General features: G+C 45.3%; 2 protein-coding genes across 6 annotated transcripts; both read left to right on the top strand.

The window, feature by feature from the left end:
- Positions 1 to 2353: 2353 nt before the first annotated feature.
- Positions 2354 to 6186, top strand: COMMD3 (COMM domain containing 3). The gene is made up of 8 exons (XM_077154194.1): positions 2354 to 2514; positions 3726 to 3837; positions 3948 to 4011; positions 4110 to 4144; positions 4490 to 4550; positions 4654 to 4710; positions 4803 to 4862; positions 5784 to 6186. The coding sequence occupies exons 1-8, from the start codon at positions 2376 to 2378 to the stop codon at positions 5841 to 5843; spliced, it is 588 nt and encodes a 195-aa protein (XP_077010309.1). The 5' UTR covers positions 2354 to 2375; the 3' UTR covers positions 5844 to 6186.
- A 768-nt stretch (positions 6187 to 6954) lies between these two features.
- BMI1 (BMI1 proto-oncogene, polycomb ring finger) lies at positions 6955 to 16521 on the top strand. Of its 5 annotated transcripts, none has more exons than XM_077154168.1 (10): positions 6955 to 7081; positions 11379 to 11508; positions 11796 to 11892; positions 12448 to 12503; positions 12592 to 12642; positions 12817 to 12925; positions 13003 to 13048; positions 13419 to 13517; positions 13863 to 13943; positions 14032 to 16520. In XM_077154168.1, exons 2-10 carry the CDS (start codon positions 11397 to 11399, stop codon positions 14359 to 14361), a joined length of 981 nt encoding a protein of 326 aa, XP_077010283.1. In that variant the 5' UTR covers positions 6955 to 7081; positions 11379 to 11396; the 3' UTR covers positions 14362 to 16520. The 5 variants fall into 5 exon arrangements, with proteins under 5 accessions (XP_077010283.1, XP_077010273.1, XP_077010292.1 ...); XM_077154158.1 differs by lacking the exon at positions 6955 to 7081 and adding an exon at positions 7495 to 7756 and having other exon boundaries at positions 14032 to 16521; XM_077154177.1 differs by lacking the exon at positions 6955 to 7081 and adding an exon at positions 7495 to 7793 and having other exon boundaries at positions 14032 to 16521.
- Positions 16522 to 26066: the final 9545 nt, after the last annotated feature.

Below are 26066 nucleotides of genomic sequence, written 5' to 3'. Positions count from 1 at the left end.
CAATACTAGGTGGGTTTCTAAAGAAATGTAGCTAACCAGCTCTAAGAAGGCAGTGCATTTTGAAACATTCTTTTAAATGATATTTTCTAGCTTTTCAAATAATTTCTAGATTCTCAGAAATAAAATCAAATGTGTCATCACTGTCTACCTGAATATTTGCATTTTAGAGGGCAAAATAAATGGTTAACACGCAGATTTTGAATAGATTTTGTTCTTTTTAGTTGCACATAATTGCTCTTTTAAAAGGCGGAGGCCAAATTTAGGCTTTAAGCCTGAATAAATTTTTAGAGTTTATTAAGAGTTCCAATGCTGTTTCACAATGATCAAAGCAAAATTTTAACAGTATTTTTCACATTTTCAGAGTATGTTCCTACATGGTTTTCCTAACAATATAAAACATGTTGCTTTTATTGATGCACTCTTGCATGAGTGGCTGTACTTTTTAATTATGAGACTTCTATGTATTTCAACAACTAACTTGCTAAAGACATGCACGCTCTACATTTAAATAAATACTTAATCCCGTGACTCCCTCAAAAGGAGTTGAAATAAAGGTATCTATAGTAGAAAAATTCAGTTTATCTACCATCAGGAAACATTATGTAAAAATTTTTTCATGAGCTGGAAATTCACCCATCACTTTTGGGCCTAACACATGAATATATTTAGACAGAAAAGGACAAATATCTTGTAACAGAAAGTACTTACATATCTGCAAGACAGTAACATGATAGCTATTTCGGAAACAACCCTTTTGAATTTCCTAACTTTTATGCTTACAGGCTCACAACCACTTAATTACATTTACTTGCCTCTTCCAAAATAACAGAAAAAAAGATCTACGCTCATCAATGCTTTCTTTTTAAGCACATCTAATTGAGTAGGATTACAGTGACCAATTTAGATTCTATTAGAGTCTTAACAATCAGTGTGGCATGCTAGGTCATACGATATACACGAAATAAATTCAGCGAACCCGGGCGTTATTAACATTGTCCAACATTTCCTCAATTTTTGCCTCTAAAACATCCCCTCTGTAAGCCAGGAATCTTGACCATTTTCAACTATTGATGAGAAACACGTAGACTAGAAAGAAAATGAGAGATGGGGAGAAAAGATGAAGATGATGAATAGGTGTTTGTTTCATAAAGACCCTGGGGAGACTCTTTTAAACCCCTCGCTGCTGGAATATTCTCGCTGAGCAGAAGAGTCCGCGCGTGCCTGTCAAGAGCCCCCAGAGAACTCGCTGGCGCTGCTGCCGGCCACTGAGGCTCAATTATTCAATTTGCGTCCTGTTGTTATGAAATGAAGTCGCCTCAATGCTATGGGTGCGGGCTTAAATGTTGAGTGTATCCGCTGAGACCGATTCTTTTTTTCCATTTGCAAACAGGCACCTAAATGACACCAAAGGAAAGAATGTTTCACGTTGGGTCTAACGTTTTAAATGCTCGCTCCCTAAAACCACACCGCCCGCCTTGTTCCTTAACCCACCCCGTACCCTTCCAGAATGTACATTATTTACTTTTCTTTTTAAGTCATTTTGATTTTAAAAGAAAAAAAATGCCTGATCTACATCGCTTCGCGGTTTTTTTTTTAATTAATAGAATCAGTCTTGTCCGCAAACTAACCTCGCAGAATTCTAAAGGGGAAGCTCAACTTTATGCCGAGGTGGAATCTTCAGTGTTACGAGGATCCCAAGAGTGATTCCCCGCGAAGGAAGATCTTGCCATTCCTAACTGCCTACTACTGAGAAACGGGTCTAAAAACTGCATTTACAAAGATTCTATTGGGCTGTCAGGACGGGACCCACCGAAGCAGCGGGTCCGGTCGCTGGACACGAGCGTCACGATTTGCACGGGTCTGCAGCGGCATATAAGATTTTTAATAATCCTGTCAAACGTGCTCATGAATAATTTATGATCCCAGTGGCCGAGGGGCAGCTCGCCCGCTCGAGGCTGCAGGCGCGTGTGCATGCATTTCCGTACGCGTGCATGTGGTGCATACGCGCGCACACGCAGGGAGAAATCGGCCGTCGCCTTCCAGAAATGACAATGAAAGAGGAAAAAGAAGCCCGAGCGGAATAATGAGATTCCGGGCGGCCCCGCGGGCCGGACCGGGAAGCTGGGCCGGCGCCTGCCCTCGGGCCGGTAGGCGGACCTCGTCCCCGACCCCCGCCCGGGGGCTCCGGGGAGCCCTTGGGGAGCGCCGAGCCCGGCCGGCCGAGGGCGCTGGGGCTGGGGTCCCGGACGCGGTCGGCGAGGCAAGGCCCGCGCCCCTCCCCCGCCGGCCGCCCGGAGCCGTGCGCGCGCCCGCGTCCGCCGAGTGCGCGGCGCGCGTCACGTGGTGCGCGTGTCGAAGGTCACGGCGCGCGCACAATGGAGCTCTCGGAGGGCGTGCAGAGGGGCTTCCAGCTGCTGGGCGACCCCGGCGCCTTCGGGCCCGGCGCCTTCGCGCTCGTGCTGCGAGCGGCCTTCCGGAGCCTGCTGGGCGCGCAGGCCGACGAGGCCGTGCTGGGTAAGGCGCGGGGCCGGGTGGGGGCCGGGCGCGCGGCGGGCAGGGAGGCCGGGCCGCGCCCCCGCGCGCGCGCGCGGGGCAGGGCTGCGGGGTCCGGGCGCGCCTGGGCCGGCCTGGCCGCGGGGGCTCGGCGCGGGGCTGCTCGCCCGGCCCGCCTCTTTGTTCCTCCGCGAAGAGCCGGAGCTCCAGGCTTGTTTGTGGCCTAAGCGTCTGAGGGCTCAGCCTCGTCTGTTTTGACACTTGGTCTCCATCAGGGCCGCCCCTGCTCCTCAGGCTGCCGGAGCGGGACTGCCGAGGTTTACCCCGGTCGGTTTCCAAAGCGGTGGCCGGGTCAAATGGCGTTGACACTTCCCCAGCCAACAGAGCACCCCACCTTCCCCTGATCGCCCCTTTTGGCGGGGCTTCCACGCCAGGGAGCCTAAAGTGGGGTGCGTTCCGCTTTGTTCCGCACCCGAGGCTCTTTTCAGCGGGCCGGGTGGGTGTATACGGGGTGCACTGTCAGCGTGGGTAGAAGGTGTATTTTAAGATTTTTAGGATGATTTTTTAAAATATAAATATCCCAACAATTCAAATTTTTGTGTTTTTTCCTACCTCTGTAGTTTCATGTACAAAAAAGTATGAAAGTGGAAGTTCTTCAAACGAAAATAGTAAACACCACCTGGGTTAATCTCAAAAAAGGATGGCTGTCAAAAACTGAGCATATAGAATTTTGAAAATTGTATTTTATGCTCTGACCTTACGCCTTCCCCACCTTTACTCTAGCAGTGCCCATGGAGCAAGTTACCCGAAAGTTAATCAGTTTCTAGAATGGAGGTGTATTCATTCTAGAATTTACACCTTGTAAAATATGTATCTTCCTCTATTTCCTTATAATTTACTCCATCCAGTGTCAGAATAACCGCTATAAAGTCCCCCCACTCCCTTTGGGTAAAGTTAAAAAAAAAAAACAAAAAACAGTGCAAGATATACAGAAAAAATAAAAGAAGTTAATTGAAACCAGGTAACAGCAGAATTATTGATGTGTTCTCTTCTTTATTGTTTCACAATTGACCGTATTTCTCGTCTCATTTACTTACCATTAAGAGTCCTTATAGTTTAATCTTTTCGTTATTTTGTTAAAAGGTTTTTACACAAATTAAAATGCCCTTTTTAGAAACTTGACTATAAAGAATTTATTTTCACAGCCATCACTGGCAATTAATTTATTTTAGATCACCCAGACTTAAAACATATCGACCCAGTGGTATTGAAACATTGTCACGCAGCAGCTGCCACTTGTATACTGGAGGCAGGAAAGCAAAGAGCTGACAAATCAACTCTAAGGTACAGGATTTATTTAAATGCCCATTTATTTTCAAATAGTTTCTTTGTGGTTGCAAATTCAGTTTTTAAAATGGAGACTTAATTAAACTTTGGCTTTTTTCTTTCTCTAGCTCTTATCTAGAAGATTGTAAATTTGACAGAGAGCGAATAGAACTGTTTTGCACGGAGTATCAGGTTTCTTAAAATTTTTCTCAATTAACATTTACTGTTTTCCTCCTACTCTGTTTGCAAAGATGTTTTCCTTTTTTTCTTTTTCTTTTTTTTTTTTCCAGAATAATAAGAATTCCCTAGAAACCCTACTGGGAAGGTAGGTACTGTGTAAGGTGTCAAGCTGAGTCACTTTTCACTTGCAGGTATGAATGGAGAGTGCTGGTGTGAAACAAAACAGGGATCGGGACCAAAAGAACAGGGGCCAAAGGGCAAGGGAAACAATTGAAGTTAAGCTAATGTTTTCAAAGATACTACTTATAGAGATAATTTTAAAATGCTTTTTTACTATTCAGAACTGGAAATAGTTTAACAATGTTTTAAATTCAGAATGGATTAAAAGTGTGATGGTGGGGGAGGGGAACAGTTAGAGACCATTCTTAGTAAAGGTAAATACTGAAAGTTTTCCTATAGATATTACATTAAAAAGTATTGTGTCTTTCAGTATAGGCAGATCTCTTCCTCACATAACTGATGTTTCTTGGCGTTTGGCATATCAGATAAAGGTAAAGTTTAACAGACTGTTTTATGGAAGGATTTGGGGAAAAGTTGTTTTGGGGGGTTTATAAAAGAGTTAAAAGCTGATATGTATCTGCTGTGTTGTTTTAGACCAATCAGCTTCATAAGATGCACAGACCTGCATATTTAGTGACTTTAAACACAGAGGTTAGTATACATGTCATGTCTAAAAATTAAATATGTAATAAAAGCGAAAATTTCCTTGAATGAAATAAATAGCATTTTTTTTTCTTCATTAGAGCACTGATTCGGGATCCCAACCAGAGATTAGTTTTAGTTGCACCATGGAACAATTACAGGTACAGTATTAGGATCTGTGAATATGTCTATCTTTTTATAGATAGTTAAGAATTATGCTTATGGAAAGGTCAGAAGAAAAATAACCATCTGTCAGCAGATAATGGAAGTTGGGTTAAGAATTTGATGGGGGGAGCTTCAAAAGCAATATTTTAACATAGGCTTCACTTTTGAAATTAAGATATTGTTAATAAAGAATCGATCCATACTTGCTGTTCCTTCCAATTAAATAAACTTATGAAGTGTAGTATTTAGTGTAAATTCCTTTTATTCATGATGAGTTTGATCCAGTAGGGAAAAACAAAATTTAGAGCATGGCTCTGAAGATGTTTGATTTGCTTTCAGAAATTGAATTAAGCTTTCAACATGAGGTTTTTAAACAGTGTTTTTAAAGGACTTTTTAAAGAGAGGAAATATCCATAAAATTATAAAACTGTTCAAACTGCCAATTTAAGCCTCGGGAAAAGCAAAACTACATTGATTAATGGCTATGACAACGAATTTATTTCTTCCTACTTAAAAAAGGTGGAGATCCTTACCTAACATTTTGATGGACTTGAATTTTTCAAAGGCATCTCCAGTCATTTTAGTGTAACCATTAGTCAAACTTTGAAGTTTCAGAAGTTGTGTACAGTATAACTTTTGTTAGCTTGAGAAATTTAGTTTAAATATGTCTTTCCTGATAAGAGTATTCGGTAGAAACCGTGTTGCAAAACCACGTTTCAAAGTGAAGGCAAATAGCCTAATTTGGAGATGGAATATTTTATGGAAAAAGCTTCTTTTTGACCGAGAGTGAATTCTCGTGGATTTCAGACTTGTTTAGAAAGTGTCTCCAGACTTTTCTTCTTGCATCTTCCAGAAACTGGGGTGCTTCTTTCCCTGTGTTCTATCCTGAAAAACGCGGCATTCTGTACCTTTTGTAGGACATGGTGGGGAAACTGAAAGATGCTTCGAAAAGCCTGGAAAGAGCAACTCAGTTGTGACTTGGGGAAGTGAGCGACCCGGTGTCCGGGTGTCCTGGAAGACCAGAGGTGCCAGTCCTGCAGCCGAGCCATCGTTCGGCGCGCCGCCCGCCCTGTGCTTCACCAGGAAACACTTGCCTGTCGAATTCATGCCTCTCTTCAATTCTGATACTTTATTCTTCTGCCCAAGGGATAAGAGGGAAATTGTGTCGAAGTCTCTGACTGCTCTTTAGCCGGCACTGCCCATCTATCCTATTTTGATCAATTGCGGGTCTTACAAAGGAAGCAGACAGTATTACACTCTGAATAAATAAGCTGGTGTTCTCACCCACAAAAAAAGAGACGCTATTCTGTTTGGACTTGAGTTTGTGTGTTAATTATTACTTCGGGCGCAAAGAGATACGTTTAGCGTTCCCCTGCTCGCTCGCCATTTGTCCGGATGGAGGGAAGGCGCTGGGAAGGGATGCGGTTTTCGGGGTTGGTCGGCGACCCCGATGGGGGAGCCGGGGCACGGGGCGGGCGGGCGGGCGCAGGGACCCCGGCCCCGCGACGCGGGCAGGCGGGAGCGCGGGTTCCGCCGAGGCCGGGCCGCGGGCCCCGGGGAAGCGGTGACGCGCGGCGGGGAGACGCCTCCCGTGGCCGCGGGGGCGGGGCGGGGGCGGGCGGCGGGGAGGGGGCGGCCGCGACTACACCGACACTAATTCCCAGGCCGCCCTTAAGGAATGGGAGCACGTGACCCGGCGGGGGGCGGCGAGGGCGGCGCGCCGAGCCATTTTGGAGCCGGTGTCAGTTTCCACTGCCTTCCGCGGGGCCTTCTTGCCGCCTCCCCTCCCCCGCCCCGGCTCCCCGCCCCCGTGCTCGGCCCGCACGCCCCGGCGCCCCCGCCCCCCGCCCGCGCCCCCCCGGGGGCTGGCAGCCGAGGGCCGAGGGCGGCGCGCGGCCCAGACAATGGGGCCGCGGGCGCGGGCGCCGCGCTCCGCCTCGGGAAGCCCCCCCGGGCCCGCGGAGTAGTCCCGGCGCCTCCTCGCGCGCTCCCCGAGCGGGCCGAGCGGGCCGGGCGGGCCGAGGCGGCGGCGGCGTTGGCGGCGGAGGCCGCGGCATGAGCGCGGCGCGGCGGCTCCCGGCGGCGCCCGGCGCCCATTGACAGCGGCGGCGGCTCCAAGATGGCCGCCCGGCTCGCGGCCGCGCTCTGAGGGACGGCGGCGAACTCGCATTGTCTTTCCGCCGCTGCCATCGCCCGGGCCGCCGGCGCTTTCCGGGTACGTAGCAGGCGCCGCGGGGCGCGGCCGGGGCCGGGGCCGAGGCCGGGGCCGCGCGGGCCGGGCCGCGGCCGAGGGAGCGGCCCCCGCCTCTCCTCGCGCGCCGGCCGCGGGCGCTGACAGCGCGGGGCCGCCCCCGCGCCCGCCGCCCCCCGTGCCCCGCGCCGCCGGGCCCCGGCCTCCCCGCGCGCCCCCCGCGCGGCCCCCGCGTCCCGCGCCCGCCCGGCGCCGCGCCCGCCCGGCGCGCTCGGCCCACGTCGGAGAGCCTCTGCCCCCCGAGCGCCCCTCCGCACCCGCGACGCACATGGCCCTGGGGGCCGCCCCGGGGCCGCCCGCCCGCCCGCGCGCCCGCCCGCCTCGGCGCCCTTTGTTGCGCCGGGGATTCGGCCGGGACCCGGCCGGGCGCCCGAGCCCCGAGCCGCCCGGGACGGCGGGCCGCCCTCCTCCCGCCGAGAAAGGGCTTTTGAGGGGTTTGAGCGGCCAGAGAACGCACCCATTTTATAGGGACGGGTTCCGCGGGGGGCGGCGACCCCGCCGCGGGGCCCGGGGGTCTGGAGCGCGCCCAGACAAAAATGTTATTAACTTAAGTTGGAGGCGCGCTGGGGTGAAATTGGATGGCGTGTAAGATGGCGGTCCCAGCCGTTCCCAAGGTCTTCTGCATTTGCGTGTAAAATGGTAAAGTTTTCAAGGTGGTGTTTGTGGGGAGCCTCGGGTGAGTTCTCTGCACGTTGTTTGGGGCGTGCTCGCCGGGAAGTGAGCATTTCGAATTTGGAGCTTTTTTTTTTTTTTTGGTCTGGGGATGGTGTCTGGACATTTGTCTTGCACGAGCTTGGCTTTCTTTCTCTCTCCTTCATCCTCTTTTTCTGCCTCCCCCCCCACCTTCCTCCGCCCCTCACCCCCACCTCCGCCCCCACCCCCGAGGCTGCCAGTTTTCTCTCTGCGTCTTCTGTGGGGTGCATTTAGAGTCATGATTTCAGCCCGCTGGGTTTTACACGTTTCACTAAATGTCAGCACAGGTCATTTGGCAAAGGGATGCTTTGGAAGAGGAGCGCTGAAAAAGTTGATGGCATATGTTTACGTAGCCTTCTGGGCTTGACAGCAATATAGCGTCAAGCTTCTTCTGAGATTTACAGTTAATAGTTGGAAGTAAACAAGTAGAGAGACTTTGATCATTCCCAATTGCAATAAAAGGATTTAGTGGGCTTAGTGGTTACGGTTCAATATTTGGAAGAGAGCATGTTTTAACCCCTTCACTTAAGTAGGCAAAATTCCAGTATTTTTACCCAAATCCAGGTGTAGGTTGGTGGTGCCTAGAATGTTTTGAGTAGGTTAAGCTGTATTTTATAGGATCCTTAATACCAAAGTTCTGGAGATACATTATAAGTACACTAAAGACTTGATGTAAAGTGTTGACCTCATACACCAAGTTATGAGACTGCACTACATTAGAGTTTTGTTTCAAGTAGACTGATCAAAAATCTGTTTGGTTTTATGAGTAAAATTAGGAATTGTATACTGAGTTCATTCCCATATGTCTGTGTCAAAGTGCAGTGAAAGGTGTTTGAAATAGCCTACCTTTGCACATTATACTCCAGGCAACAGAAATGTAAAGCCATGTGAAGGCCACTTTTGCGTGCACGCACACAAAGCTTTTGTAAGAGAATTAAGCATTTAATTGCATTTGGAAAATCCATTCATGCTTTACTACCAGATTCTCGGATGTGTTTTAAGTGGCCAAATGGACAAAATTCTCTTTAGGAGACAAGTTAGCTCCAACTGTACCTATACTTGTATTGGGCTGTGAGCTCCAACTGGGGTTATGGAGTTCATTTGCATTTCTTAGATTGCAGTGGTCAGGCTGATTGTTAACATAAGAGCTTGCTTCTGTTTTCCTTCATTTTGACATTACTGGTGTTAGGCCTCCAAGGAAACTGACAGCCCCAGCTAAGTATGTTATAACGGCAGGTTAACTGTTTGTTAGGTATGTTTGGTGCATTTTTACTTGCCTAACTGATGGTTTCTGTGTTGGAACTTAGAAGGTTTTCATTTCTGAGGTGCAAGAGATTGTTTCTCAAACCTTGGCAAGCATGTCAAGAAACGTTTCAGATGTCTTCATTAGTTTACCAGTACTTTCAAATGGGATAAAAAGATAAAGAGCTAGGTTTTAATATAAGTAACAGTGTTATAAATGGTAATAGGACTGTGGCCAAATTCTTCTGAACTGAGGTCTAGGAGTTGTGTGAATTAAGATTTAAGATGAATTTGAAAGGATTCTGGTCAAGTACAGTGACTTAACTGTTCCCAGCCAACTATAGAATACACTCCACTAAGGCTTGTTCTTGTGGGTTAATATTTGTGCTTATGTGGTTTGGTCTTCTGTGAGGTAGAGGAGAAATAAAGGCAGGTCTTTTTATTGAGGTCCCTTCATAAACTTCATTATCGATGATATCCGTGGACATGCTGTCACAGGCAGACGGGATGACATCGTGTGATCTTTCTAGGAAAGGTCCTGCAAATTCAGAATGTTATCTTTACAAATCAAGGCTGGTCTTTAATCACCAAGAACAACTGTGTTTGAATACTGCTTCTCTTTGGGGATACGGCTCCACCTGCAAATCCTATGCATCCCCACTCGGATTTTTATAAATGTTGTGCTGATAGTGCCCCTTCTAAACAAGTAATCCAAAGATAAGTGAGGAGTCACACAGGAAGTTTCCTTGGTTGAGGTCGCTGGTTGCCACTATGGTCACTTTCCTTAGAGAGGTTTTGTAACATTTCAGCCAATTTTTAAGTAGTCTAAAGCTTTTAATGTCAGCCATTGAGGTATGTTGATTGGTATTTCCCTCTTCTGCATCAGAACTCCACTAGCTTCTAGATTTCTATTCAAGGTAGCTTTCGGAAGGTACTTCAGACAGCTGTAGAAACTTATCCTTATTTGAGGATCTGAAATGAAGTGGAGATCAGAAATGTATTTTTCAACACTTCTAAATGGAGTAACTGACTTCTCTGCTTGCTGGCTGGTGTGTTGTTCTGACCATTCCCTATCTTGACTTTCTTATGAAATCTGCTGGGAATACCATTTCATCGCGTGGGGGGTTGTGCGGACGTCAGTCTGAGAACATGACATTTGTTTCTCTCTCCTGTCGTTGCTCCTGCTTTGACAAGGTGTTGATTTAGCGCTGGGAATCGGCTGGTCACGTGGTTCTTTACATCTTGTCACTCTCGTCCCGATTCGAGTAGTTTCTCTTGCCTCCCGCGCGGTTTGTCCGAATCAGACTCGGGGCTTTGCCTCCTCCCCATCTTCTTGCAAACTGGATTTCAGTTTCCAGCTTTCCTAAAAGTTCAGGGCACTTATCTGATCTGCATGAGAACTCCCCACCAGGAAAGGACCCTTTAAAGAGGTTCGGCTCTGTAGCCACCCCTGCCTGTGAGCCCTGGCGGCTTCGGGCTAAGGGCTCCGTGGGCAGTTGGCAGTAGAGCCCGTTGTCAGAGTTCTGACCCAGTGACTGCGAACGGCCGGAACGGCACGGGCAGAGCCCGGAGGCGGTCTCCCAGCCCGGGCGCACCATCGCCGCCCGCGCTGCTGCCGCCCGCGGGGGTCCTGGTCCCGCTGCAGTGGGGGGGGGGGGCGGGCTCGGGCGCCTTCGCAGGCCTCGAGGGGCCGCCCCGCCCCGCCCCGGCCCCGCCCCGCCGAGGCCCCGCCCCGCCCGCCGAGGAGCGGGGCTCAGAGCTGGGGCCGCGGCTCGGGCCGCTGGGCGCGCAGGGGAGCGGTGGCCGGATGCCAAGTGCGAGTGTGAGTTGCTATGGAAACGCCGACCGAGACAAGTTCCGAATCCGAGCGCGGCGCGCCGCGGGGTCCGCCCCTCGCCGCTCGCATCCCGGCCGGGCGGGCGTCGGTCTGTCTGTCCACTGGGCCGCGGCCGGCACCCGCTCCGGAAACGCCTGGGCGGCCCAGGGGGCGGCGCTGGCCTGCCTTTGTATGGGCGGACTCGTGCCGGCTTCGCCCGCTTGCGCCGAGGACGTTCTCCGTGGACCCGGGCCTGGGCCTGCCGGGCTGGGGGCGATGCGCGCGGGCCCCCACCCCATGTCCGTTCTCCCCCGAGGACGCCCGGGGAGCCCAGGGGTCGGGGGTCGGGCCCTTTCCGGGGCGGCCATGCCGGCCCGCGTCCCGGGAGCGCGCTCCTTCCGTGGAGCGCGTCCGCGCCCAGCTGCGTGGCGTTGAGCGACTTGTGGGCGCTGCCGGGGTGGAGAGCCGTGGCCGCCCTCTGAACCGAGGTCGCCGTCGCGTGTCTTCCAGGGCCTTTATCCAGCAAACATGCACCGGACAACCAGAATCAAAATCACGGAGCTGAATCCCCACCTGATGTGTGTGCTTTGTGGAGGGTACTTCATTGACGCCACCACCATAATCGAGTGTCTACATTCCTGTGAGTACACGCCGGGAAGGTGAAAACCGCCAACCGCCCCTCTGTCCTCAGGGATTTGGGTACAAGGCGATGGAGCCATTTTCTTCTTTGTACTTAGTGAATTTTTGTTGATATTTTGTTCCTGGTATGCAGTGTATAAGTGTTCTCAGGATATTAACTGAGATGGTTTAGAAAATACATTTTGGCATTTACTTTTTTGCTGCTACTGTGCCATGGTATCTGCAAGTAATTTTAATGCTTTAGGTTCTAATATCTAAACTTACAAAAACTCGTGTTCCTACTTCTAGTCTGTAAAACGTGTATTGTGCGTTACTTGGAGACCAGCAAGTACTGTCCAATCTGTGATGTCCAAGTTCACAAAACCAGACCACTCCTAAATATAAGGTAAGAAAACGTTTACAATCCGTTTGTAATTGTTACTGGAGTTGTGTAACTTAGTGAAAGCTGCTCTGTTAATTTCTTCTTAGAAAATTTGCCCTTTACTTTTTTGCCATTTTAATGGGGACCAAATTTAGACATAGTTCAGTGTTTTTGTTGTAAGGTATATGGTTCTTTTGTTGTTTTTTTCTGCTATCCTTAAAAAACGGAATTAGTTCTCCATTTTTGCATTGCTTTTACTGATTTCATCTCAGACAACAGTGTTTTCAAAGTGCTCCCATTTTCTCTTCTCTTCACGTATGAGATAATTCAGTAACTGGAAAGGCATACTTCTGACTCAGTGAATGTGAAGAATTATTAGTGAATATGAACTAAGGCATTTTTCTACCGATTCAAGACTGTTTTGAGCTTTATTCTCCTAATTTTTTATCCTATCAGTGTAGCTTCAGAGAGTCAAATTAAAAATTATAGCACAAATAAAACAGTCTAAAAACTTCAGAATATTTGCAGGTTTTGCCATATTTAATACAGAGTTTCCTTTTGTAATTTATTCTTTTTCAGGTCAGATAAAACTCTTCAAGATATTGTATACAAATTAGTTCCAGGGCTTTTCAAAAGTGAGTAATTTACCTAAAGAATGAATTTAAAAGTATTCAGTGGTTTCAACTGCTTTAGCAAATGTTTAATGTTTTTTTTTTCTTTCAGATGAAATGAAGAGAAGAAGGGATTTTTATGCAGCTCATCCTTCAGCTGATGGTAAATTTTTTGGAGGGAAGAAGGCATTTTATTTGGGGGGAAAACTACTATTCAGTGATTTAAAATTTATTAAAGTAGAGCTTAATCTAAAGTACTGCGTCCTTTCTCATACACACACACAATTATTTCAAGTAAATGTTTAATTTTTTTAATTGAATTTCAAAATGTCTGTAGCTGCCAATGGCTCTAATGAAGATAGAGGAGAAGTTGCAGATGAAGATAAGAGAATTATTACTGATGATGAGATAATAAGTTTATCCATTGAATTCTTTGACCAGAACAGGTAAGTTCTCTAGGAAATGTATCTTATGCTACTGTGTTTTTTGGACACGTTTTGCTAATAAATTATCTGTTTCTTAGATTGGATCGGAAAGTAAACAAAGACAAAGAGAAATCTAAGGAAGAGGTATGTACCATGTTTCAGAAACATATTGAGGATTCATGTTGTTCTTTAGAATAGTCTACTGTCAAATGATGATGTCAAATTGAAAATTGTCATGTTCCATGCTTAAAAGTAATCTACATCTGATAGCTAATAATTATCATTTTTAGTCTTTCAAAACACTAATTCATGTTTAACGCGTTGATACACTTAAAGTTTCCCTTATTATGTAAGGAATCAGTTCATTTAGTGTTTTTGATAGGAAATTCAAAGTGTAATTAACACCAGTTTTGGTGTCAATTCCTTTTATCATATACAGGAAATCAGATTGTAAATTTTCCCTTAGCTGAAAGTTAGGAATTGAAAAAAACTACTTTTCTAAATGTGCTCTTAGGTAAATGATAAAAGATACCTGCGGTGTCCTGCGGCTATGACTGTGATGCACCTAAGGAAGTTTCTCAGAAGTAAAATGGACATACCGAATACTTTCCAGGTATCTCTTTACCTTACATTCTTCCTGCATTTTCTATAGGTCTTTTATTGTTATTAATACTTTTTGGATTCTGAACCAAAAAAAAAAAATTAATAAAAAATTTTTAAACTGAGCACTAAAATTGGAAATATCTCTTAAAATATTTGGTCTGAATTCTGTTTCATGCTAATCCCATTTTCAAGAAATAGTTTTCCTCATATGGAGTTGTAAAAGGGATACTTTGTCTGAACGTTTCAAGAAAATGTTTTTTAAAGCACTTATGGTTTATTCTTTAATGAAAAATGTATATTTGCCTTTGTTATTCTTTGTGATACTTGATGATTGAATATCATTATTTTCCAATAGATTGATGTCATGTATGAAGAGGAACCTTTAAAGGATTACTATACACTAATGGATATTGCCTACATTTATACCTGGAGAAGGGTGAATAACATATCTAATAATCTCATATTATGGTGATAAATGTAATTTAAGATTTAAGACTGATTTTTTCCCCCTTTTAATTCTGCAGAATGGGCCGCTTCCTTTGAAATACAGAGTTCGACCCACTTGTAAAAGAATGAAGATCAGTCATCAGAGAGATGGACTGACGACTGTTGGAGAACTGGAAAGTGACTCTGGGAGCGACAAGGCCAACAGCCCTGCAGGAGGCCTCCCCTCCACCTCCTCGTGTTTGCCGAGCCCCAGTACACCGGTCCAGTCTCCCCACCCTCAGTTTCCCCACATCTCCAGTACGATGAATGGAACCAGCAGCAGCCCCAGTGGGAACCACCAATCTTCCTTTGCCAACAGACCTCGGAAATCATCAGTCAATGGATCTTCAGCAACTTCATCTGGTTGAAACCTGAGACTGTTAAAGGAAAAGAATTTTAAACTCCTGATTTATTATAGATATCTTCATGCCATTACAGCTTTATAGATGCTAATACATGTGACTGTTGTCCAATTTGCTTTCTTTTGTAGTGACATTAAATTTGGCTATAAAAGATGGACTAGATGTGTGATATTCATATGTGCGTTCAATGAAAAAGACCGTTCTTATAAAGGGTTTCTGGGGAGAGGCAGGCAAGATTTTGTGTGTGTGTGTGTGTGTTAGGAAAGATGGGAAATGGTTTCCGTAACCATTGTTTGAATTGGAAATATGGATATGAACATTGGGCCATAGTTTGTTAATCCAACTAACGCCTACATTACATTCTCCTTGATTGTTCTTGTTATGCTGTTTTGTGAACCTGTAGAAAAAACAAGTGCTTTTTATCTTGAAATTTCAACAAACGGAAAGAATATGCATAGAATAATGCATTCTATGTAGCCATGTCACTGTGAATAACAATTTCTTGCATATTTAGCCATTTTGATTCCTATGTTTCCTTTTTTTTTTTTATTTCTCTGTTGCTGCGCAAACCGATCAAAGGAAAGTAAACTTCAGTTTTACAATCTGTATGCCTAAAAGCGGGTACTACCGTTTTATTTTACTGACTTGTTGAAATGATTCGCTTTTGTAAGAATCAGATGGCATTATGCTTATTGTACAATGCCATATTGGTATATGACATAACAGGAAACAGTATTGTATGATATATTTATAAATACTATAAAGAAATTATTGTGTTTCATGCACTCAAATGGTTGTTAAAATTCTCCCAACTGGTTCGACCTTTGCAGACAGCCCATGTTTGACATTGCTTATTAGCACAGAATATTTTTAATGTGGATATCTAATTCTAAATTCTGTTCCAATGGAAACAATTGGCAAGTCCTTACATTACTGACTTATCTCTGGTAGTACATGTTGACACTTAAATTTTATTGTAAAGAAAATTGTAACCATGGAATATGGAAATAATTTGTTCATTTTCCATGGGTTATGATGGAATTAATGGGTTTTTAAAATTTATCACTATAATTCTAAAATTTTTAAATATTCAGCTGTTTTCTGGGGAAACGAATTTTACCTAAATTATTTTAATAAGTGGTATAGCAGTAATTTCAAATTTAAGACTAATAGTCATAAACAGTGGTCATATACCTTCTCTGTTATATCTGGAAATGGAAGCAATTTATTATGAGCTTCTACAGGTTTTAATTTTTAAATAGAGTGAGCATGTTGAACTTAAAATATGAATAATCCCAACAATTTTCAGTTTGTGTTTTGCTTTGGTCGAACTTTGGTGTGTGTTCATCGCCCATCAGTTATTTGTGAGGGTGTTTCTTCTATATGAATATTGTTTCATGTTTGTATGGGAAAAATTGTAGCTAAACATTTCATTGTCCCCAGTCTGCAAAAGAAGCACAATTCTATTGCTTTGTCTTGCTTATAGTCATTAAATCATTACTTTTGCATATATTGCTGTTACTTCTGTTTTCTTTAAAGATAGAGTAAATGAAGTTTTATGAAGTCACAAAATATATTTTTATTTTGACCTAAATTTGTACAGCTCCACTGTCGGTGTTGTTTCTAATTATAGCTGTAAAGTTAAATTTCATTTGTAATTGGAAAAAAAACAATAAAAAGGATATTCATTTAGAAAATAGCTAAGATCTTTAATAAAACTTTGATATGAAAAGCACAATGTGCAGAAGTTTTGGAAACCCTATAGTGGCTTATGGCAGGTAAATAGTAAAGGGAAAGACATTGTTGTCTGAGTGATGTTGCTGAGAAGTACACACTCTGTTGTATAAATGCTTGAAAGCCCATATTCAAAGATGTTTCTGTTTATTCCACAGTCTTTGAAGTAAAAGTTACCCATGTTTGCCAATTTCAGTGAATTTAACTCATTTTTCTAGATTCCTACAGTTTTCCAAGTTGTCTTGATGTTACCCAAGACAAAAGTTGATGGAAGTTCCAAGTGATATTTTTACTTTGGATGACTGTATATAAAGAATGAAAAAATATTTTTCAAAGGCTTGAGAAACTTCAACTAGTAGACTCTCATTTGACCTGGGCAAAACCAAGTTATGTAAGATTAGCACTGAAATCAAGGCCTTCATTTCTATCTCAACCTCTTTTTGGTGGATTCATTTTTGAAATTACTTGTTAAAAATGTCAAACGTTTGATTTATGGCTTAACAGTAACCAGCCTTGAAAACGTCCGTTTATTTTATTTGAAAGGATTTTTTCCCTACCCACTTTGAAAGTTGCATAATAAAAGGATATTTCAGTTCAAATTTCAGAGTCTTAATGAAATGGGGAAGATTAAAAATTTTAAACTTTTGCTAGACTGCTTAAACATTTTTTCAACCTTATGAAAACTATCAGAGCTGCTAACTTTGCACTCAGCAGTCAGAGTCGGGTACATGAGAAGCCAGCATAGCGTTTGACTTTTGCTTCTGGAAATATTCTAGGATTCTACACTACAAAAGTGTTAACAAAATATTCCACAGAAAATGCCTCAATTGGTTTCACAGATTTTAGTGTAAATGCAAAAAAAAAAAAAAAAAAAAAAAATCAGGCTGGTTTCTGTTGTGTAAATAGCTAACTTGCTATTTACATGCATACCACTTTAAAAGTACTTTTTGCTTTTAAAATTTGCTTTTAAAAACTGGCCCGTTAATTGTACGGAGCTGAAAAAAAGTTGACAACCTACCAACCATATCTGTATGGGCAAACAGGATCTCTGAAAGTAAAATGCAACAGAGTAAACTTGGTAGAAACTTGAAGAAGCTTTTCATTTTTTTCTTCTTTACCCAATATTTTGAGTTGCAGTTCATCTGTCAAGTCTTTCAGTACACTCACTGTCTAGGCCTATCAAAATGAAGTTTTGCTATGAAACCTTAATAGGCACTTGGATACCCACGTGAAATACTCCTTGCACTAACCAAGAAATCAAGACTTGATCTTTTAAAATGACTTATGGTAATCTTTGCCAGGATAGGACTTCAATTTTAGGAACAATCTGCCCATGGAACCAAGTCTCTTGGGTTAGAATCTTGGGTTAAAAGGAAGTGTTCGTTTTTTTCAGATGGCAAATCGTCTCTGTATTTTCAGGGTTTGAGAACTGTCTCTATTTTCCCACTAAATCTGTATTGACAAAAATTCTGACCTAGTCGAGCATTTCTATGAAACAGAGGTTCCACCGTATTTTCAAATACTATGGTTGTTTTCCCTATAAAGTCTTGCATTTTTCCCAAAACAAAAAGGTCTTGAGCAAGTTGCATTAAAAGTGACTTAACTGTCATCATTTAGGTCTTTGTAGCTTCCAACAGTATACTAAATCCTCAAAAATGGCACATGCCTTTAAGATACCCAATGTGCAAAGAGCCCGGAACCCAGTTCCAGTATTGGGCTCTGGGGGCAGGTACCCTACTTCACTTGAAGATGTTTCTTCAAGTATAAAAACTACGGGTGATTATTTCTTAAAAAAAAAAAAAAAATTGCTGACTTCACAAAATTGAAATCTTGAACGAAGCTGGGACCACATGAGACAGACGGATTCATCACAGGAGGCTGCCGGACCCCATGCTCCAGCCTCGCAGTAAATGAAATTTGGGAAACACCCCGCGGAAGACTTCGAGCTTGGCGCCTCCGAAGAAATTTTAAGATCTTCCAATTTTGATTATGAAAGTCTCCGAAAATGTTTACACAGTTGAACGTTTCCTGTTTCCGCAGTTTAAAAAAAAAAAAGTGTTTTTTTTCCCTTCTTTTAGTACTTGAAGCGGATTTCCTTTATTTGCACCAGTTTCTTTTTCTTAGTGTGCAATTTCTAGAGGTCTCACATGAAGAGCCCTGGGAAGCCGTCTTCACCGAGTCGACGCCAGCCAAGGGCATCACCACTAGGACGTCTCTGGGATCCTTCTGAGTTTTTGGAAGAAGTTCGGGTGCATTGGGAAGCTCACCCCGGAGTCTCACTCAACTTCGCAAATGTCCAGCAAGCACGCCAGAGAAAAGCTCAGTGAAGGAATGGCGTGGCTGCCCTCCTGAGCCCTTAATTTCCAAGCGCGCAGGTGTTCCCGCAGGCTCTCCCCGGCTCCTGCAGAGCCGGGCTCCTGCACCCCCAGGCTTCCCTTCGGGTCGGGCCCGTTCGGCGCTCTTCCCTGGGCGCTCTGGCCCTGCCCCCCAGGCCACGGAGGGGAGCGCGGGGCTGCGCTCGAGGACCCGGTCGAGGGGCGCCCTGCCCGCCCGGCCCCCGGAAGCCATCTTGCGCGAGCTCCCGCGCCACCCCCTCCCGCCCCCCTCGACGGCCCCGCGTGGCTGCCGGGTGGGGACCGCGTGCTGCCCTCCGCAGCCTCCAGGGCCAGGCGTCCTCGGCGCCGGGCTGTGTGGGCGCAGACGCGGGGCTAAATCAGTCACAAAATGTGAAAGCGCCATGCGGAAGGCTCCCGAGGGCCGCCAGGGGCGGGGCTGGGGGGCGGAGAGCGGGCGGCGGCCCGCGAGGCCCCACGCAAGGGGGGATGTGGGGGTCTGCGCGGCGCGTGGTGCCCGGCGTCCCCGCCCGCGCGTCGCCGCGGCGGGGGCAGAGGAAGGTGGCCCACGTTCCTCGCGGCCTGCGCCTCGGGGGCCCTTTAGGTGGAGGCTGCCGAGCCGCCGAGTCCTCCAGGGTCCGCGTGAAGACCCCGCGACTGGAGGGCCACCGCGCGGAGAACAAAGGGCGCGCGAGCCGAGGCGGGCGGACGCAGCTGCCCTGCGCAGGGCCGGCGCGAGGCGAGCCCTGGCTTCGCGCTGCGGCTGCCATGTTGCCGGCACCGAGGCGCGCTCATTTGACGATCCCGCGGAGGCGACACCCGGGCCCCCGAGCCCCCGGCCCGCGGCGCCGCCCGCGCTCCCGCCACGCGCGGCTGCTGCTGCGGGCCCTGCGCGGGGCACACTCAGTTGCCAGGAGCAACCAGCGCGGGGGATTTGCGCCGGGGCCGCCTGGTGCCCCTCGGGGTTGGGCGGCGGGAACTCGGGGTGCCCCCGGTCGGCCCCGCGCCGCACCCCAGCGCCCGGGTGCCCTGTGCCCCGACCCCAGCCGGTGTTCGTTTCCAACGGCCAGTCAGTTAGAAAGCCTTTTTCTTAGCGTCGGCACTAAGGATGGCGGCAGAGCCAGAAGGCAAGGCAAGATCCCCTCCACTCCTTCCAGACAACCCGACACAAAGGAGAGCTTCGGGCTGTGTCGTCTCCGGGTCCCGGCGGCTGCCCTCTGGGGTGAGCCACCCTTCCGCTGCTTTCTCTGCCACTGACCTTTTGCATGGAATCCCGCAGGGAATCCCACATGGAACCCCACATGGAACCGCCATCCATCAAGCAGTACATCCAGATACATGAACGTGTTACGCGTCTACTGGAGGGAACATCACTTTCACATCAGCCCTTGGGTGTTAGGATCGAGGAGTCTCTTGTAGAAAGAAAATGACTTACAGTAACTCTTAGGGAGCTTTCTACCTATTCTCATATCTGTGGTTGTAGGATACCGATTTAGCGACCAGGATTAACCGGGAAATACGAGCATTGCCAAATTTCCTTGCTCTTACTTATTGTCTGTGCTTTAAATGGTTATTAAGTTAGTTAACTGCTCTTCATGGGTGGAACTTTCAAGTAAATCACAGATGTGCTGAAATTTCTAAGTTTAAAGCTTCCTGAGGACAATCACCCGTCTTATTTATCTCTGGAGTCCTTCTAACATAACAAATATATGTCGAATTTCCAGAGGATTCCAGAAGTCTCAATAACTTTTATTAGAAATAAAAACTTACCAATATCTAGTATAAAACTTGGATGTCCTTAATGAATCTAATGAAAAGCTGAACATTTGCTAAACTAGTAGCATTCATCAGATATTCTCATTCGTGCATATTTTTTACCTACCTATATTTAAAACGTGGTAGGTTAAAATTTGAAAATATCTAGCAGATGTTTCCAGAATTCTACTAGGAAAAATACATAGAAACCTGAAACTTTGCTCTTTTCCCACCAAAGTGTTTGAAAATTTGGTTAAATAGCATGCATGAGGTAAGGTTTTGAAGTGACTTTCATCCCTTCAGACAGAAGACATTATATGTTATGCAGCTCAACAGGAACCCTTAAGAGGCTAGTATTGGACATTATAAACCTCCTAATATTAGGAGTGTTCCTAAATGCACCTTGAAGTGTTCTGCTTAATTTAAATAAGCTTTAAAATATACTGGAAGTAGTTACTATGACTTAATCATATAGGGGATAAACACATATTAATCATAGTTTTAGGTATGATGTTATAAAAGAGGTTCATATTTTAAGGTTCACAAAATGTCAAGTTCATTAAATAGGACAATTTACTTCAAAGAAGAAAGTTAGCACTACTTGGTTCTTGGGGGCAAGATAACCTGTAGCTTGCCCACCCCCCCACCCCCCCACCTTAGAAACAGGAAAGCAAGGCGTTAGCGAAAAGTTCCTTTTTATGGTCTCTCAAGAAAGAAAAGCTCCAACAACTCGCTTTGGACCGAGTTAAAGAGATTATCTCCTTTTTTTCATTACCACTGTGTCTTTCAATGAATTGAAGGATAAGATCAAAGTGCATTCATATTCATGTGAATTATCGCTGTTGACTTGAATAATGATGAATTTCATTGTTTTATTTAAACTGAAACCAGGAACTCTGCAGCTTTTGAGCCTACACCCCTAAGGCTGAAGAATTCTTCTATGAGGACTCAAAAGCCAAGCAATTAGGTCTGACAACCACATCATTTCCATAATGTACTTCCGTACAGAGGACTTTTTATTGGAATCGGTTACATTTCTATAGCGTCTTACCATACAATTTTTTACTCTTTTCCAGCCTTCTCAACTAAACTTCTAAGTTCAGTAAACATACTTCCAAAATACTTATGTGTAAATTGTACTGGGAAGATACAGTGCTATTTCTTCACTGTTCACAAATCGGACAAATTAGTGTTATCAGTAATTAACTCAGAGGAGTGTGTTTGCTTTGAACATGATTCATTAGTCTGTTTTCTAGGGTAACTGAAGAACTCAGGGAAAGCTTCGGAAATGTGTTTACCAGCTGTTCCTTTCTAAATACACCTCGTGACAATTTTGTTAAAATATTTTCACTTGGGTTCTCCTCAAATTGTCCCATCATTTTCTAAGGAGAAAGAGAATCAATGCCCTTTCACCAAATCATCATTTTGCTAAATTATTTACTGATTAAAAGGTTCACCAATTTGGAGAACACTTCTTGGGAAACACATTACAATGATGTAAGCTTATAATTTAATAAAATAAGCAACCTTTAAAATAGATTTAAATAAATGCATTTGCATGAATTTTGATATCTACTAGTCAGGTAACTTCTCTGAATATGAAGAGAGACTCTGGCGCAATGCAAGTCCTTTAAGAATCATGGTCTGTAATGGGTTGGAGGAATGTCCTTTCCGGAAACATAATTGCTCTTTGTTCCAGTTCCCTGGTATCACTCTTCAACTTTTGCCATACATTTAAATTATTATGCATAAGTATCACACTAAACACACACACACAACACTCTTTTCCCATCCATTAGGGCTACAAAAAGTCTCTATTTCCAATATCACCATTACATGTCTTAGCCTTACACTGCACTCCTTAAGCCAGAAAGTTTATTGGAAAGTTTGTTTCTCTTTAGGATTTAACCATAAACAGGTTGAATATATTCGTATACTTCCAGGTTTATTTGTTAACTTCCAAATTCTTAAGCCTTGACTTATAATTAAAATAATAAGCAATTGCATATTATTTCACGAAGGAAAAAAAAAAACCCTCTCCTGGAATAAAAGCATTTCTTTATAGATTCATTTCCTCCCTTAAGACTAAATCGGTTTACTAACGGCTAATTTATTGGAAAGGCATTGATCTTTACTTCACCTAGGTAATTACTCCTCTTTTATGTTGCCCGTATGAGAACATTTATACTCTACTTTAAAAAGTTAAATATGTGGCAGCATTGAAGTAAGAGGCGAATATCCAATTTATTAATATTCAGATGTATCTTCTGAAATATCAAAAAATAAGATGACAGCAGTTGTTTGGGAGCTTACTTGGGCTAACGAGGGTGTAAACTGTAATGCAAGCATCTCCTCCGAAAAAGTGAGGAGCCGAGCCCGGGACCCGGTCTCCCCCGAGCCGAGCTCACTCCGGGCGCTCCGTTTCCGCGGGGCACGCGCACGCCGAGGGCACAACAGGCTACGCTATTTTTGTGAAGGCAGGCACCTTGGAAACGTCTCTGGACTTTCCCAGTAGTTCCCAGGAGTCGGAGGATACAGTCACTCATTCTTCTGAGTAACCAATGCAAAAGACGTTTTGGCTTGAGGCTCGATGTAGTGCAATGATGTTAAAATTTAAAAAAAAAAAAAAAAAGAAAGAAAGAAAGAAAAAAAAACCGCACACAACCCTAATCCGAGGCTCGCACATGCGCAGTGAGGCGCAGCCGCCTGCCCGCCCGCTCCCGGCCCTGGCCTGCGCCTGGGGCCCCCGGGGTCGGTGACCTGAGTGGGCACCGGGCACCCCAGGGCCACGAACGGAGCCCGGAGCCTTCCCCGCGGCCCCCCGATCCCGGGGCGCTCCTTACAAGTCCCGGGAGCGCGTCCCGCCAGCTCTCTCGGCTGCGCCCGCGCGGCGGGCCTCAGCTCCCGGGCCTCGCGGGGTCCCCGAGTCTCCCAGCCGCGGGCTCCGCCTACAGGTCGGTCGCCCCTGCCAAGGACCGGGTCGGCGCCACCGGGGACCCGGCCCGGGACCTCTCCCCGAGACGCCGCGGGCCGGCCACCCAGAGCTGGAGGCCTGCGCCGGGCGCCAAAGCGAAAGTTCGGAGAGAGGCCTGCTCCTCCCGCGCCGGGCGGCTCCCGGGGAAGCGCAGGGACGCTGGGGCCTGCGCCCTGGCCCCTCCGCACGCGCCCGGGGGGAAGCCCAGGGACCCCGAGGCCCGCGCCCTGCGCCGCGGCCTCCTCGCCTCCCTCCGAGCCCGGCGGGTGTCTGACCCGAGCGTCTCCGGGCGCTCCTCCCTATAGATACTTGGCGGCGTGACTGCGCGCCGCAGCTGGGGAGACCGTGCCCTCCCCGGAAAGTCGGGGAATGCCCACTGTCTCCCTTGGTCCGGCCCGACACTCCATCGCCCCCTGAACGCAGTTGCCTGCGGAACCAGCGCCGTCGAGTGGGGGCCCAAGCCTACCCGGCGAGGGGACCCCGCACCTTTTTAGAACCCGCACCTGGGGGAAGGTGGGTCGCGTGCGCCGTGCGCTCTGCTGGCCCTGGGGTCGTTTCTTTTCTGGCTCTGCATCCTTGGTTCTTGGGTCGTGCGGTGAAAGGGGTACACCTACCATCTCTGAGATCAGCTCAACAACGCCAAGACTGTAAAGCCAAACAAACTGCCAAGAAAGCAGCCATTCGCTCCGGCGTTCGGGCTGGGGGTCCTGGGGCGGGGAGGGCTCGAGGGTCTCGTGTGTGGCTAGCCGATTTCTCCTGTGGCAGGGCACTTAGGGGATTCTATCTGGTGATGCAGGGCTTGGGTACAATTTTTAATTGCTTATCAAGAAAACTCACTTAAGTCTTTTAAAAGAAGAGTCACATAAAACACACACCAACGAGCAAAAAATTGGATTTTATGCAGGTCATCGCCTTAGAAAATATTAGGCTGTATTTCAGACTTCCACAGCAAAAACACATCAATGTCTAGTAACAATAATTTTGTGCCTTTTGGAGGCAATATTATTCGCGTGTGGAATCATCCTAATCATGGCTTTCTTTGGGGGTGGAAAAGATGAGTTCAATCTCTGCAGCTACTGAATTCTAGAAAAGAAGAAACGTACGGGTATATCTTTAAAACTTTGAAATCAGCTAAATCACTGTCATCTTAACATTCTGTTGGCCTTAACGCTAAAAAGAACAGGAAATAAACACAGTGCCTGCCTAGGAATGTTCATCTTTCCTTCCTCTATGGAAATATCCCGTCTCTTCTGTTCTGCTGACAAACTTGATAGACAGCTGGATGGTGTATTCCGACCCAGATGCAAAATCCTGACGTTATTTCGCAGAGAAGTGGTAATGCAACATTTAAGATAGTCATACCTTTGCTTCCATTAAGGTAGATATTTTGGGTCCACAAACTTGGTTGTGGACATGTAATGCCTTCATGTATGTTAATATCGAATTATTTCAATAATTTTAGACTTGGCATTGGCAAAGTGTTAATTGTATTCTCATAACCTGAACAATTTCATGCCATTGCCAGTTGAATGCCTTTTAAAATGCTGATGCAACATTCTATATATTTCTGGAGGGAAGGAGACTTCATGTCTAGATAAAACAGCGAATGTTCCTTAAAAACAAGAAAGTTTTTATGATGTAAGTGATGTTTTAGATAGCCTCACCTCTTTCCCCATGTTACCTGAGCTTCTTGTCTTTACTCCCAAAACCCTTATAGAGCTTAGAGCAATTAAAGCCCTTAATACACTGGCAGGCATTCTGTAGATACTTGTTGAATGAATTAATAATTTGTTTACATGTCTATCTCCCTCTAGACTTCATGTCCTGGAAGACAGGTACATTCTGTTACCAGCAAGGTGCCTGGCACACTTTGATGTTAAATATATGTTTGACCTGAGGGAGGAATATCTACACATTTGCTTCATCTCAACTGCAGTTTTTATAATGTGGATGTTAATATATAATTAGCACATATAAAGCCTTAATTTAAAAAATTCAGCTAAGAGCTGAAGAAAAAAAACCCTGTAAATTCAAATTTTGTTAAGTTCCACTTAGGCATGTGCAGAATATATTCCCATGATGATGAGATCTTCTGCATTCCTAAAGCAAATTTGTAAAGAGAAACATTGCAGGATTTTACTACTGGTTTTATAATGCTCTGTTTTGTGGTCTCCTTTTCATAGATAAAGAAGGTATTAAGTGTAAAAGTGGTTTTGAAGTGTAATATTATGATTAGCTTTTTACAAAAAGAGCCAGAAGGCTTCAAACAAATCTCTCATGGAAACACTTTTTCATGTTGTTCAGAGAATATGTCATTGTTTCATTCTCAATTAAATGTATCATTTAATGTGCCAAGTACCCTGTATATCTGTAGTCAGCTGGTACTTTAAGACTGTAATCTTGGTTTAATTACATTTTTTAAAATTGAAGTACCCCTTTGAGTAATTTTCTTTCTAACTGCTTAACTGTCAGTATGTGATCAAGAGGCAAAGCTTTGTAAAACAGAATGATTTTGTGTTTTCAAGTTAATAAGTTGAAAAGTGAGTCAAGGCATATAGATTGGCTTTCTTGTCAGTAAAAGTGATTTGCTTGCCATATTTGAATTGCTAACAATCTCATTATCTGTATATTATGATCATTCTATGTTACATTTCCCATTCAATTTTAAAGACAAAAACTGAGAGAGCAAAACAAACAAAAGCAAAGATTTAGCTTCTTTAATATGAAGAAGGCAACCTATATTTTATTTTATCAGGAGTACAATTTAACCACAGACATGTTATGGCAGATATTTATACTCTACAGTTAAAAATAATTTACATGCCATTTGAATTTAAGTTTTCCAGTTTGTAACAAAAATAGATGTTCTGTTTTATGCTTAGAGGTTGAGACCTTTTTTCTACTACGTAGAAAAT

This window comes from Tamandua tetradactyla, chromosome 1 (genome assembly GCF_023851605.1).
Source record: "Tamandua tetradactyla isolate mTamTet1 chromosome 1, mTamTet1.pri, whole genome shotgun sequence".
Classification (NCBI taxonomy): domain Eukaryota; kingdom Metazoa; phylum Chordata; class Mammalia; order Pilosa; family Myrmecophagidae; genus Tamandua; species Tamandua tetradactyla.
Note: the sequence above shows the minus strand (reverse complement) of the source record. Positions and strands in the feature narration are given on the sequence as shown.

Bases quoted from the DNA above. Each gene is read 5' to 3' on its own strand.
- BMI1 (XM_077154149.1), top strand. The intron at 12,926-13,002 runs GTAAGTTCTCTA...TCTGTTTCTTAG, and splicing joins GAATTCTTTGACCAGAACAG to ATTGGATCGGAAAGTAAACA. The intron at 13,518-13,862 runs GTATCTCTTTAC...ATTTTCCAATAG, and splicing joins ACATACCGAATACTTTCCAG to ATTGATGTCATGTATGAAGA.
- COMMD3 (XM_077154194.1), top strand. From the start codon at position 2,376: ATGGAGCTCTCGGAGGGCGTGCAGAGGGGCTTCCAGCTGCTGGGCGAC. The intron at 4,551-4,653 runs GTAAAGTTTAAC...GTGTTGTTTTAG, and splicing joins GTTTGGCATATCAGATAAAG to ACCAATCAGCTTCATAAGAT. The intron at 4,863-5,783 runs GTACAGTATTAG...TACCTTTTGTAG, and splicing joins GCACCATGGAACAATTACAG to GACATGGTGGGGAAACTGAA.